This window comes from Spea bombifrons, chromosome 3, assembly GCF_027358695.1.
Source record: "Spea bombifrons isolate aSpeBom1 chromosome 3, aSpeBom1.2.pri, whole genome shotgun sequence".
NCBI lineage: Eukaryota > Metazoa > Chordata > Amphibia > Anura > Pelobatidae > Spea > Spea bombifrons.
This window is the reverse complement of record NC_071089.1, coordinates 72,695,702-72,708,848: the sequence shown is the minus strand read 5'-3', so window position 1 is coordinate 72,708,848 and position 13,147 is coordinate 72,695,702. Positions and strand designations below refer to the sequence as shown.

The following is a 13,147-nucleotide window of genomic DNA, read 5'->3' as shown; positions in this document are numbered from 1 at the left end:
ACAATAGCTCACCTTCTTCTCCGCTGACAAGCTCACTTAATTGCTCATCCACCCCTGAGCAAACCTGATTAATTATTTCATTCTGAATGCCCGAAATAGCATCAAAGTTAGCAACGCTGTAAACATGTTTCAGAGAAGGCAGAGAGGCCATTTGTTTAAGTTCTTTGGCATCTGCAGCCTTTATACCTAAAGGAAGAAAGGGAATGGTACACATTAAATATATATTTAGAAATACACTGCAATTTACAAGAATATGTAGAGCCAGTTGAAAAGATTTATTGTGACTTACCCAGCGTGAAAACTTCAACTCCTAAATCACGGAGTTCCCTTGCAGGGATTTCTACTTCATCTTGTGATTTTCCGTCCGTAATAATTATTGCAATTTTTGGAAATCCTTTCCTTGAGCCAGCAGATTCGACAAATGAATTCTTAATCAGATAATCAATGGCCTCACCTGTAATTTCATTTGATAGGATGGTTAACATGAGACGTCATATATTTTCATTTGTTATGCTTGTTAATTTTAAATCTTGTAAACACACATTTCAGCTTCCAAAAATACCATATAACACACATATACTAATAATTTATAACTTATTTATATTATATATTATTAATTTATAAATAAATAATATATAAATATATAAATATCTATATACCTACCCGTCATTGTATTTCCTCCCTTGTATGGAATTCTTCTTATTGCTGATAACAAGTCATCTTTCTTAAAGTATCTGTTTAGGTTAAATTCTGTCCGGGTGTCAGAGCTGTATTGCACAATCCCAACTCTAGTCTTATCTTCTCCTAAGTCAAACGCAGACACTAAGGAAGTTATGAAGTCCAAAATATATTTGAAGTTGCTTCTCCCCACACTCCATGAGCCATCCACAAGAAATACCACATCTGCAGTGGCGCTAATGGAACATCCTTAAAAATAAAGTCAAATATTCATAAGTGATACATACAAAATAATTTAGGTATAAACAAGTTGATATAAATATTTATATTCATTCCATAACTGTCCTGCTATTTGGGGAACCACCACATCCTCTGACACTGCTAACAGGTCAAAGAGGGATTACAAAGTGAGGTTCTTTGGCATCAGAGGCGTGGATTCTTTGACCACTTTAATATTGTGGCCTTGCTACAACAAACCTTGTGACATATATTGCTACACCACTGTGCGCTTTAATTGGTGGGTCTACACACACAAACATATGCTGTATATACACTGTATGTGTATATTTATATTTATATCATGAGCAGAGCACAAGTAGTTAATGCACCTAATTTATATAATGTGAGTAAATGACGGCTAAAGCTTATTAGCATTGGTTTCCCCTTTTGTCTGGGAAGCTACTCCTGTGAAGTACATACTGTGGCTTCATATTAAACATAATTGTAACTAATCATTCAAATAACAGTAACATTTTCATTGGACATATCCCCCTTCTTCAATTAAGACCTTGGTAAAAGCCCCATTTATTTATACAGCGGGAGTGGGAGACACCCTATTAATAAATGTCGGGATAGATAAGGTTATATCATGTTATATAAAGTAATATGTATACAGCACATACGTGGTTGGTCGGTAACTACAGGTTTCTGTTCATCAATTGTCACACGACCTCCTGTTTGAACTGAAAAGAAAAATATCATGATGAGGAACTATTCTATACATGCCAATATACAAGCGATTTACTCTGATCATAAACTTAATATATTCCCAGAAGAAGACATTGCTCCCAATCTAAACCATTGAATTTGTGTGAGCTTTATCAAACAATCATTACTTTCAATTGCAAATGTAAATGGTGTTTCATTGGAAACAATTAAAAGAGGGGAACTTAATTCGTTTTCTTGGTATTTGGTTAGGAAATGGGAATATTTGGTTGGACAAATATTGGCTTCCACTGCTCTACCTCACAATTTTTTCATGTATATAATTGAAATCTATTGAATACTTACTTGTAAGTTGTCCAAACACAGGTAAACTTTCCTCTGATTCATCGTAAGACACTATAGTTACAACATATTCTACATCTGGTATGAGCTCGGTCAGTATAGTCTGGGTTGTCGAGGCTGGCAGATCCAGTTCTTTTGCTGGTCCATCTGGAAAACAATATACAAAAGCTGATATCAGACAACTATACAACAGAAAAGCTTTGCAAGTTATATTTAATGCAACTTTAGTTTCTGATTATTCAAAATAGTCAAAAAAATTGGGTTTTTTCCATGCTTTTCAGTAAATAAAATCATTTTACTCCAATACATGCAGTATACATTGGATTCTGCTTGGTTATAGTCTTAGAAATAATGATACATTTCTTAATAAAACCAACATGATTCTTCATAATAAAGGCAATCTGGATCTCATAATATCTCCAATAATATACATAAACCCAGAAGAAGAGGCATCACTAGCCATTGAAATTATGATGAAATTACAAAAAAAAATCACATTTATATACAGTATTACATTTGAAGTTAAATACTAAAGTGTCAATGCACAGCAACAGAGTTAAAATATATAACTTACCAACTGTAGGGACCAATGTTATCCTGTAACCACTTATTCTTTCAGCTGGCCTTTGCCATGACATTCGAACAGTGTTCTCATTTACTATTTCAAAGTTTAATTCTGTAGGAGGACCAACTGCAAGAACACATAGAAAATACATATTAGTATAAGATATATATATATATATATATATATATATGCATATAGCAAATGTTATGGCACCCATATATGCCAAGCAATGTGCTAGCCAACACATTACGGCATGCTATGTCAAACGTACTTCATTGGGTGCCATGACATCGGCTATATAAATTAGAAGGGATCATCCAAAATCAGAAAGCCAGCAGAGTATATGCAATCACATAAAGCACAGCTTGCAAAGCACCGCTTTGCATACATTTCCAACATCATGGCAAAGTATTGTTGGAAATCGTTCAAGTGAAGCTGACAAGTATTAACAATAACAAAAACACATAATACAAATTACAATGCAACAGTACAGAAACAAACACATACATCTTGAGTATCATCCAAGAATGACTAGCACAATCAAGCACATTAGAAACACATTGAAGAACAGGTAAAATCACAGAGTTACAAGATGTGAAATTATTTGATACGACAATTAATGGATATTCCGTACATGCTGAGTGCAGATCATGCCAGTTCCTTGTTTGGATGACTCTATAATAGAGCAAGAAGCCTCGAGTGGCCTATTTGCCATAATACTTTTGGATAACAGTGCCATTTATCTTATCCATGTCAGTACTATGGCACTTTTGAAGACCTGTAATCTTGATAAGCATAGTAAATAAATACATCCCATTCATTAAAGGCTAAAATATTCAATATATTATTTCCATTATAAAGACTGCTCCAACATTAGAATTTAAGCTCACGTATGACCAAATTTATAACAATGTATTTTAGTAATTACATTTAGGTAATTATCAAATGATTCTTCATTTTCCGAATAATTCTAGATACTACAAAAGAAACAAGAATGACTATATGTGCAATTATAACGTGAGCTGAATGGGGATTTTGGTGTTATTTAACCTATAGACACATCCTTTTGGTAGATCTGGTTGTACAATAGGTTTGTGCGAAAGAATGAGTACTAAGTTTGCAACAAGTATGCAAGAGCTCCATACTCAAAACAGCATTTTGGTGCCAAAATGCCAGTATGGATAGTCACAAAAACACTGGTTAATGATGGAGACACAAAACCAGAGCATATCGATGCACATTTATTTAGGAAACTGTGAGTAAAGGGTGGAGAGGGCCTCTGAACCCACACTGAACTGCATACAGGGAAAAAAATCAGAAGAGCCAATGACACGAATGATTGAATAGTAAAAAAAAAAGGGATTTGCATGTAGTTGATTTCATGACATCATGCAAAAATACATGAAATTTCCATTTGTTTGAGCTCTCCAAAATGTACAAAAGCCTCCATGTACAAAGTGCATTACACACAGACTTTTTGTGCCTTATTTTATAATGATATTCACTCTTTACAACTCTAGAAAATCAAGATAATCATCAGTGCATAGTAGTAGTTGTGAGTCACAGAAACTTTTAATAAGTCACCTATAAACTAGGAATGAGGACTAGAAAAACTATTTAAATGTAGAAGTGTCATGGAGAGGGTTGACTTACTTACATTGTGCTACACTGGGCTATATCCGATCATTGAGTGTAAAATCTTAGTTTATTCTGTATTTTTGTTGTCAATGCATACATCATCAAAGTCATAATGTATATTTATTTTACTAATTTACAATGAGGATGATGTAAACCTCAACTCACATAGGTGAATACGGTTAGCGTCATTGTTATCTTTCTGGATGGGGCAAAGTCAAGAATCAATAGGGTTATTATTGGATTATGTCCCTGTGACTAGTTTATCCCAACCCATTCCTAAATATAACATGCTTTATATTAGTTATAATATAGGATAGATGCAACAAATGGCAACTACTCATTGATGTATCCATGAGGATGGAAGCGCACGTCCATATAGATTAGGTGCACTTTGAGCCATACGTACTTATTATATACAATTCTAACGACTAAGGACTGCAAATCATCTGAAATGGCTGCTTTAATCTTATGAAATCAAGTAGACTTTGGGCACCGTACGTTTTAGGAAACACAGAACAGAGCAGTATATAAATTGAAAGCAAAATCTTTGTTCATGCACTGATATTAATCACGTTTACATCATATTTCTATATATAAAGGTTTTTTTGTCATGCACTTTTGATCTTTTCAGTGCATACGTATTTGATAAAATCTTTATACCCTACCACTTATTTTTATACGTCCCTCTTTCTCTGTTTCTATTACACATGTGTTCTTTTGTGCTTTTATTTTCTTTCTGCACTAAATTATACGTTTAAACTTCCTGACATCTGTTTGATTTTACTGGTTTTTAGTCCTGTTTTTTTTTTTTTTTTTTTCCATTACTTCACATATTTTACGGGTGACATGGACATTGCCTGCGACTGAGGTTGAGTTTTTCAGGGACTTTTATAAAGCATCTCCACAAAGACAAAAAACTACTTAATCTCAAACATAGATAGTTTTTAATGCATGGGGAAATTATATGTTATAGAAGAACTTTTGATGTAGTTAACCTGTTATTATCATGTAATTATGTCAAGTATTGAAGTGAATTAGTTATGTTGTTAAAGTGAATGATAGTAGTACTAGGAAAAATATGATCTATAAAATAACTTTTTCCTATGCGTTTGTTTTTAAGCATCAGTTCTATCGTAGGGATCCTCCTCCTTTAAGTGCCTCATATTAAAAATATTCTGGACTATCTTCAGTCTATACTTTTTTTTAATTTTTATTTTTAAGTAGCAGGTCTAAGTAGTTATTAACATTTTTAATTTTCCATACATATGCACTGAGATTTTAAAATGAATTGCATGCTTAGCTGAAACTGTAATTCTTTTGTATAGTTGCAAGATGTTAGAACAAAGGCTTTAGAGACACGTCATCTAAAATGCATGCATAAATATAATTGGGTATCTACATTTATGGCTGTAGGGTGACCCGATTTCTCCTTTCCGTAGTGAATCATTGATGCCCTGTTATGTTTTACGTGACTTGCTTGCAAAGGAGCAATTTGGTCACCCTAGGTAAAGCAATATGAGTTTCTTTAAGGAATATCATTATAAAATACTATTTCGGTAGCAATGGCTCAGGACAAATTTAATGCAAAGGCAGACACAAATGACCTGAGCATGCTTCAAAAAATGGATCAGTACATGGTAAAGAGGGGGCACCAACCTGTACAGTAATTTGACCTGTTGCTGTAGAAGGCTTAGGCTTTAACTGCTGGAGAACAGTAGCAGCCAAATGGTTAACTCCAAAAGACCGGATTCCAAGAAAAAGATGACTGTGGGGAAAAATCTTTAGCATCTCAAAAATCTGAAAACCTGTTCAAGAACATATGGATGTTGTGGAACAACATTTCCTTTGGAATTCCAGTTACGTATAAGCATTTCGGAAAATACCACTTCGTTAAATCGTATAGACATGGTCGGGAATACAGAACAGCTTGCAGGCTTGAGCATCATCACATAATAAACTTTTTTTTTTTTTATGATTTCTTTTATCATGGTAACCTTTAATGTTTTGAGAGCCAAGGTATTGGGAAATAAAATGTGTTCTTTATTCCTCTATGGCACTCAAAATGTTTTGGAGATTAAAAGCAGAAACAATGTGTGTTCATAACAGATCCAAGAACTGTTGAAGGAAAATTATCACTAATACATATTGATGAATCAAAAAAAACAAAAAACAGGAACATTAGCACCATTACCATGTTTGTCAATCAACTCTGAAAGATTTATTTCACTATGTCTTACAACCTCCATAATTGGATGGTTAATCAGTGAACTAGAATAGAGTAGAATAACCAATAATAGCACACACCTAGTACTATATATATTATGATATAATATTTATGCGTTAAATTAGTGTAATTTAATCTTATACTGTACACGGTATGTAGAAACAAATATTTTCAGCACTCTCTGGTCTAATAGAAAAGATTAATAATGACTTTTAAACAAAGACAGTCTTGTTATCTAGCAGCGCCTCAAAGGAAGCCTTCTGTAGTATTAAACTATTCAGGTCTGAACTACAACTTTAAATTGCACATTTTTGGAAACAGCTTTTAAAAGGTTATTTATTTACCTGCTTCCTTGCCATAATATCTACCACTATACCTATGACTTTTATCTCTTTAGCGCCAACAATGTATGGAACACATTATACAATGCATATATTCAAGGGGGTATGACAAAACTAGAATTGACAGACCAAGACAAACTGATATATTAGGTAAAGAGGACCCTGCTCTCTAAAGGTTTATTAGTTGATCAATATATAGACTCTGATGAATTGGGAATGTATTAGAACTAGTGTAGAAGAGGAGGTTTGCATTATATAAAAAAAAATACCTACAACTCAAGAAACTACTAAGCGGAAATCTAATAGGAAAAGTCTTTTTTATGCTGAATCATTAAAAATCACAAAAACTACACAGGCCATTATCCTGTATTAAATATAATGTTTATTTTTTATTTTTTTTTTCTTCCAAGTAAATCCACGTTAAGCAATGCTCCAACCAGCTAGCTCACCCTAACCATTGGAGGTTAATAGTAATACTGTAATACTGTACTCATCTTGCACAATGGGGAGTTTAATGAACTGTTACGGTCTATGGATAGAATATTAAATCTGTGCAAAAATGTAAAAAAAAACTTGTTTTCTACATTTTCACATAATATTTGTTTCTAACGTAGGCATAAAATATGTTGTGTCCTGCAAAGAACCACATAATGGTAAGAAAACATTGAAGAATGTGCATTATACTTAAAGTAATAGCATCACGTGACAATAACATCCCAAATAACATAACAAAAAGGATCACAAAAGTTATATTTTGCAACTGCAATCATAAAAAAACAAGAACGACATGTACGCATACTTTATAAAATCCTTTATTAAAATGTTTTAGCGTTCACACTGCTTGGATGCCAAGTAGGAGGAGTGGCAGTGCTAGAGGGCTCCTGTTCTTAAGAAAAAAATCTTTATATTATGTTCAAGCTTACACAAGTCCTTTTTATCCTCAGCATTACTTCTTGAAGTGTGAACCCTTGCCAAGTGTATCTCTCTGTGAAAGATTCTCCACAGAGAAAAGGCACTTGCGTTGCATTCTGGGAGAAAAAAAAGGTTATACACATACACAAGACATGAGTGGACAAAAGAAGAGACAAACAAAAGAGGAGGAAATAAGTGGAAAATAGAGGATGGAGAAAGGTCTTCACCATTCTATAGGACCAGTCATTGTGTACATTAAATATTAAGAAAAATTGTGTTACCTTCAGCCTCTATAGAAGATAGCAGCAGGACAGCACAGAGTGCTGTCACTGCTGAGCAAAGCCGTATTTTCATTTTTCTGCGTTATCAGGTCGCTACAACATGAATGGATCTGAAACCGGAAAAAAAAAAGGAATGATATTTAAGGGAGAGAATGAAACATTACTGCAGTATTTTAATGTTAGAGTCTAGTGATCTCGGAAAGTGCTAGCCCTGGATTCAAAGCAGACTACCACAAAGCTCCAGAGAGCCAATGCTTGTGGTAACGTGTCCGATACACAATTCCAACCTAGATGTCTGACTTAATTATGTGCAGATGATCAGTAGCTGGATGGAAGCTGAGCTCACTCCTCAGTGGTGGAGACAGCTTAATAACCAAAAAAATGGAATACCACAAGTTCTTTGGAAATATATTCCAGTAATAAAGGAGAATCAAGGACACTGGGTTTACATATAACATATGCAAAAAAAAAAATACAATAGAACCTTTGTATTTTCAATAAAGACTTAACGAATTGCCTAGGCATGTTTTATGGTTTTACCAATTGTCTTGTCAATGAGAGATGCCACCCTTTTAAACAAATTATATATAGACATATAGTTGGCCAGCTATTTTTGACGTGATAAATCACATATTGGGAAGTTGGACATGTTATGGAATCGGTTATTCATACGCCTGGGAATGGTATCGCCAGGATCAGTAATCAAAGTTATGAATAGTGAGTATTGTATTCGGTAACTGAAACTCTAACCAGTGTTTTTGAATAAATTGTTAAAAAAAAAGAAAACTTCCAAATTTGGGCAGTCAACGAAAAATCCAAATTTGAATAAAAGTTTAATTTAAGTAAAATACAGTTAATTAAAAGTGGCAGTAATTTAGTAATGTCTACGCCTGATAAATTGTAACCATTGACAACTAATCACAGTTTCACTCTTTTAGTGTGAAAACCACTAATTAATAGGATAAAGCAAAGACAATAAATCTTAGCCCACATTAGTGTGTCCAGTAGCATTATGCCTAATACAGCTGTTCTTGTGCCACAGCTCCCATTAGTCTCAGCCAGCATATGACTGTTTTAGCATTCATCCATAGATCCCGGATACCTCAGTAAAGTCTAGGTGTGGCTAAAAAGTAGCTTCTTCTGGATACAGCCATTGCATAGACTACAGCTGCAGGGCTGCCAATATAAAGTCTCCCTTGCTATAAACTACTGTAATTCTGATATGGTCGGAAACATGAATCATTAGCTTTTCTACCACCAACAGGATTAAGGAACCCTTTGGACCCTAAGGAAAGTACAGCCATGATGTAATGCTCTCAAGGGAGTCATCTGTGGATTATAACCCCCCTCCTCTGATTACTGCCACAGATGTAGTTTTAGCAGAAATACAAATGTAGAATTTGTGGGATTAAGGGTCACAGTGTAGATTTCCTTTTGTAATCATTCAACCAGACACAATAAGGGTATGCTAGGTAAAGAGTGCAAAACGCATTAAAAGAACAGAACAGCCTAGAGCCCAGTGTGCCCATTAGCAAATGGGATCTGGTTCACACACATCCTGCGCTACTTCAGTTTAATCCAGATCTAATGTGCTATCACTTAACACTAGAGAAGATGGCAGCACATTTCCTGTCAGTGTGTCTGGAGCGCAAAGGGTTAAAGCCACATGGTAAACCCATAAAAACCATTACACAGATGTCTCTTAATCATGTGTTTCCATTGCAATTAACCTTTTTCTCCCCATGCTCAACAGCACATTCCAGACAGCCAATAAAAACACCAGCAGACATAAAAAGTGACAAGTATGACATGTTCCATCCTAATAAACCAGATGGGCAGGGAGCGCACAGACACATTTCACAGCATTTACCCCTTTAGTTAGCTACGTGGTCTCAATACAAGTCTTGTTTGACTCCACACAAAAAAAAAACAATCACAACAGCAAGAGAATCCAGAGTGTAACAAACTCGGCGATGCAAATTAGTCACAGTAACTTTGGAGGATTTACATTCAGAAAATGTTACATTCCATCTGCTGTGGGTATAGTCCCCAATGAGTTTCTGCTACAAGAGGAAATTGGCAGGCCCTGAATAATGTATAGTTAAAGCATGGATATATGTTCAATCTCCTCACTCATTACATCATACATGATGCAGGGCCAACCCATCCCTTCTTACTGCAGTAATTTGCCACTGTTTGGCCCTTTATAACAAATAGTGAGGTGAAAGAGTTAAAACAGTAACTCTCCTGCAAACTGTTCTGTAAACTCTACCTTTGTTAAGTAGACCCCATTAGTATTTCATTAGATCTGGCCTTGATGATATATGCATATTCTTCTATTTTACATGTTACTGCTTAACATTCTTTTCTAAACTTTGAAAATTATCTATAACAGGTATCATATAACAAAAGTTTTGTTTTTTTTTCATTATTTCTGATTCGCAGCGACACCTATGGGTCAGGAAACAGATGACTGTGTCTGAAATAAAACAGATTCCCATGATGGGTTTGCCTTCTGCCAAAAACTTTTGCTTTAGTTTCCTACTTCATTTTAACACTCTTTTTTATGGAAACGACAGTATTTTAAGAAGTCTGGTCCAAATATATATATATTTATGCTGATCAACCCAAACACTTTTTTAAGAATAAACACAATAATATTGTATAGTGTAAGAAAATTGAAAATGCTTAATATGCTTGTACACAGAACTAAACAGTGAATATGCATTAGTATTAAAACGATAACTATGATTTTTACTGTAATCATAATTTAATATATAAAAAAATAGTATCTAAAAATATCAAAAACAAAACTTAAAAAAAATGTAATAATCAAATAGACATAGGCCATATGGTACAAAGCTGATTAGAATGATAATTTCCAATAAGGTGTAGGGTAATGTGTTTCAGAGCAGCACTCCTGGCTGGAGTGTAAGTATGATTGCATACACAAAGAATTCCAGACGGTCAGCTCTTTATTACAGACCGACGTTTGCTGATCCTATAATAAATCATTTGAATTTTCCAAAGTCATCTTCCATATGATTTCTGTTTTTAACACCTTTGTTGCCAGGGGGGCCTAAATTGCAGCACTCGGCTTAATCTGCTCTAGCAGAGTAAGTGAAAAATCTGCTGTCCATAACTGAATTAATTATCACACTCTATATATCGATCTAATCAATATATATATATATATATATATATATATATATATATATATATATATATATATATATATATATTCTCTATGTGGGAATTCTTTTTTATTTCTCTATTTCACACACAGCCTTAAGCTATTAGTTGTTATTAAAACAATACATTCAATAATTAGAATTCACATTTCTAATGTCTCTGCTGGAGTTAAGATTTTACATTCCACATTCTCCCTGATCTCCCTGTGCCTGCATCTATTCTTTTCTACAGTCTCCTCCTCACCTGGACTCTCTCTCCTCATCTAGAAAAAATACATTCCAGCTCCCAATAATATCTTTTCAGAATCAGTTAAGAATACATGGCACCGAAAATTTAGACTTTCCTTTAACACAGATCCCATTCATCAGGATAACACCACTATATAACTTTGATAGAGAAGCTGGTGAAGTTTATATTCAACTTTTATCAAGCATAGGACACATAAAACAGAACACTTCCTTGCAAAAAGAAACAGTAAAACCTTGGTATTTTAACCCTGAAGTAACCAACTAGCCCAAAACAATAGTTCCTGATACACCAGTTAATGAAGTCTATAACTCCCAGCTGTTGTGAACTACAACTCCCATCATATTCAATCTATCTCAGCTAGCTGCAGCTAATGGGAGTGGCAGTCAGCCTGCTCCAGCATATCTAAGGTTGCTTACCAGTAGTTGGGCATTTCATTTCTTCTAATATAATTACCTATAATGTGTCTAAACTCTTTTTTTCACTGACCAAGATAAAAGAGAACTGCATAAAACAACATATAGCTCAGTGATCGTTTTATAACCAATATCAATTTAGCTAAAAAAAACAATAAGGTATAAGAAATTCAAATTATTAAAGCTTTGGTCTTTTGCTATGAACTCCCCAAAGAATCACAAGTTGTATAGGACTCTTGCGATATAGCTGATAATTATAGGTTTCAGGATGGGTGATGTCCTGCACAACCTTTAGCTAAACGAAATAAACCACAATGGTGTTCCCTTTCTAAGCTAAATGACCAATAGCGCATAATTGCCCCTCTTGGAGCAGAGACCTGCTCCTGGTACCTCCTCGCGGTCCAGCAGTGGGATGAGATGCGCAGGGTCTCCTCCTGGTGGCTACCAGAGATGCTCCTTGCTTATGGACTGTCTTCCTTGGAGTGAAAAGCTCCTCTCCCCAATCTGCTCCTTAAGAGAGGGCTGTTCCCAAATCTCGTAAACTCTTACGAAATAGCTGAGGAAGGTGGACTGTTGCCACTGAGTGATAGAGGCAATGCTTCTGTATGGGGGGGGGGGGGTTTGGATGGAGGTGGTGTAGAAGGAGGGAGGGCTGGAAAAAAAGGGGGGACTCTTACTTTTTTGGAAAGTTCCACATACTTTTCAAAATTCCTTCTCCATGATCACTGCTCAAGTACTAATGCCAGGGGGTCCTCTGTGTCTACTCAGATCCAAAAAAGAGCAGCCACACTTGGAAGGAAACTGGAAGTTCTCTTAGGTTTCCCTGGCTGCTTTACAAAGGGATTTCTCAAGCTGGATGAACAATGGGAGAGAAAAAAATGTTTCAAACTGCACACACATACACAGACACACACACACACACACACACATACATACACACACACACGTACACACACACACACACACTTATATATAGGATTGTATGAGGTTTCTTATAGTGGGTTAAACATCTCCCAGGTTTTCCATTAAGTAACTGTCTGCTTATTCCACGCAAATGCTGCGCCTTGCAGGTTTATTTGGCAGGGGCTTTGAACATTTGTAGAACTAATAAAAGTAAATTGTTTGGAGATGCAATGATTTTCGCAGCCTATTTCTCTGAGGTTTTTCTTTCTTTTCTTTTTTTTTTTTAAACTTTCCACCGACCCAGAAACTTAACATCCACTTCCTTCGTTTGCTGGAGAAATACTGGAAAAATAAGCAGAGGTGCTGGAAGGAAATTGTGTTCTCATTTGCACAGTGGGGAACTGATACTAGACAAGTGTGACAAATGTGTCAAATGATTAAGCAAATACAAATCTCATATAGTT

General features: G+C 35.1%; 1 protein-coding gene across 6 annotated transcripts in view; it reads right to left on the bottom strand.

Moving 5' to 3' along the window:
- The window catches only part of COL12A1 (collagen type XII alpha 1 chain), an 81,221-nt gene extending 68,876 nt beyond the window's left edge, over nt 1–12,345 (bottom strand). For 3 of the 6 annotated variants that reach the window (XM_053458618.1, XM_053458621.1, XM_053458620.1), the window contains exons 1-8: nt 12,171–12,345; nt 7,927–8,036; nt 2,540–2,656; nt 1,969–2,112; nt 1,581–1,640; nt 664–927; nt 290–454; nt 13–186 (exon numbers count right to left, since the gene is read on the bottom strand). In XM_053458618.1, coding sequence (XP_053314593.1) covers nt 13–186; nt 290–454; nt 664–927; nt 1,581–1,640; nt 1,969–2,112; nt 2,540–2,656; nt 7,927–7,999 — 997 coding nt within the window. In that variant the 5' untranslated portion in view covers nt 8,000–8,036; nt 12,171–12,345. Of the gene's footprint in view, nt 1–12; nt 187–289; nt 455–663; nt 928–1,580; nt 1,641–1,968; nt 2,113–2,539; nt 2,657–7,926; nt 8,037–12,157 lie in introns of all 6 variants that reach the window. The other 3 variants (XM_053458619.1, XM_053458623.1, XM_053458622.1) reach the window with 3 other exon arrangements.
- Nucleotides 12,346–13,147: the final 802 nt, after the last annotated feature.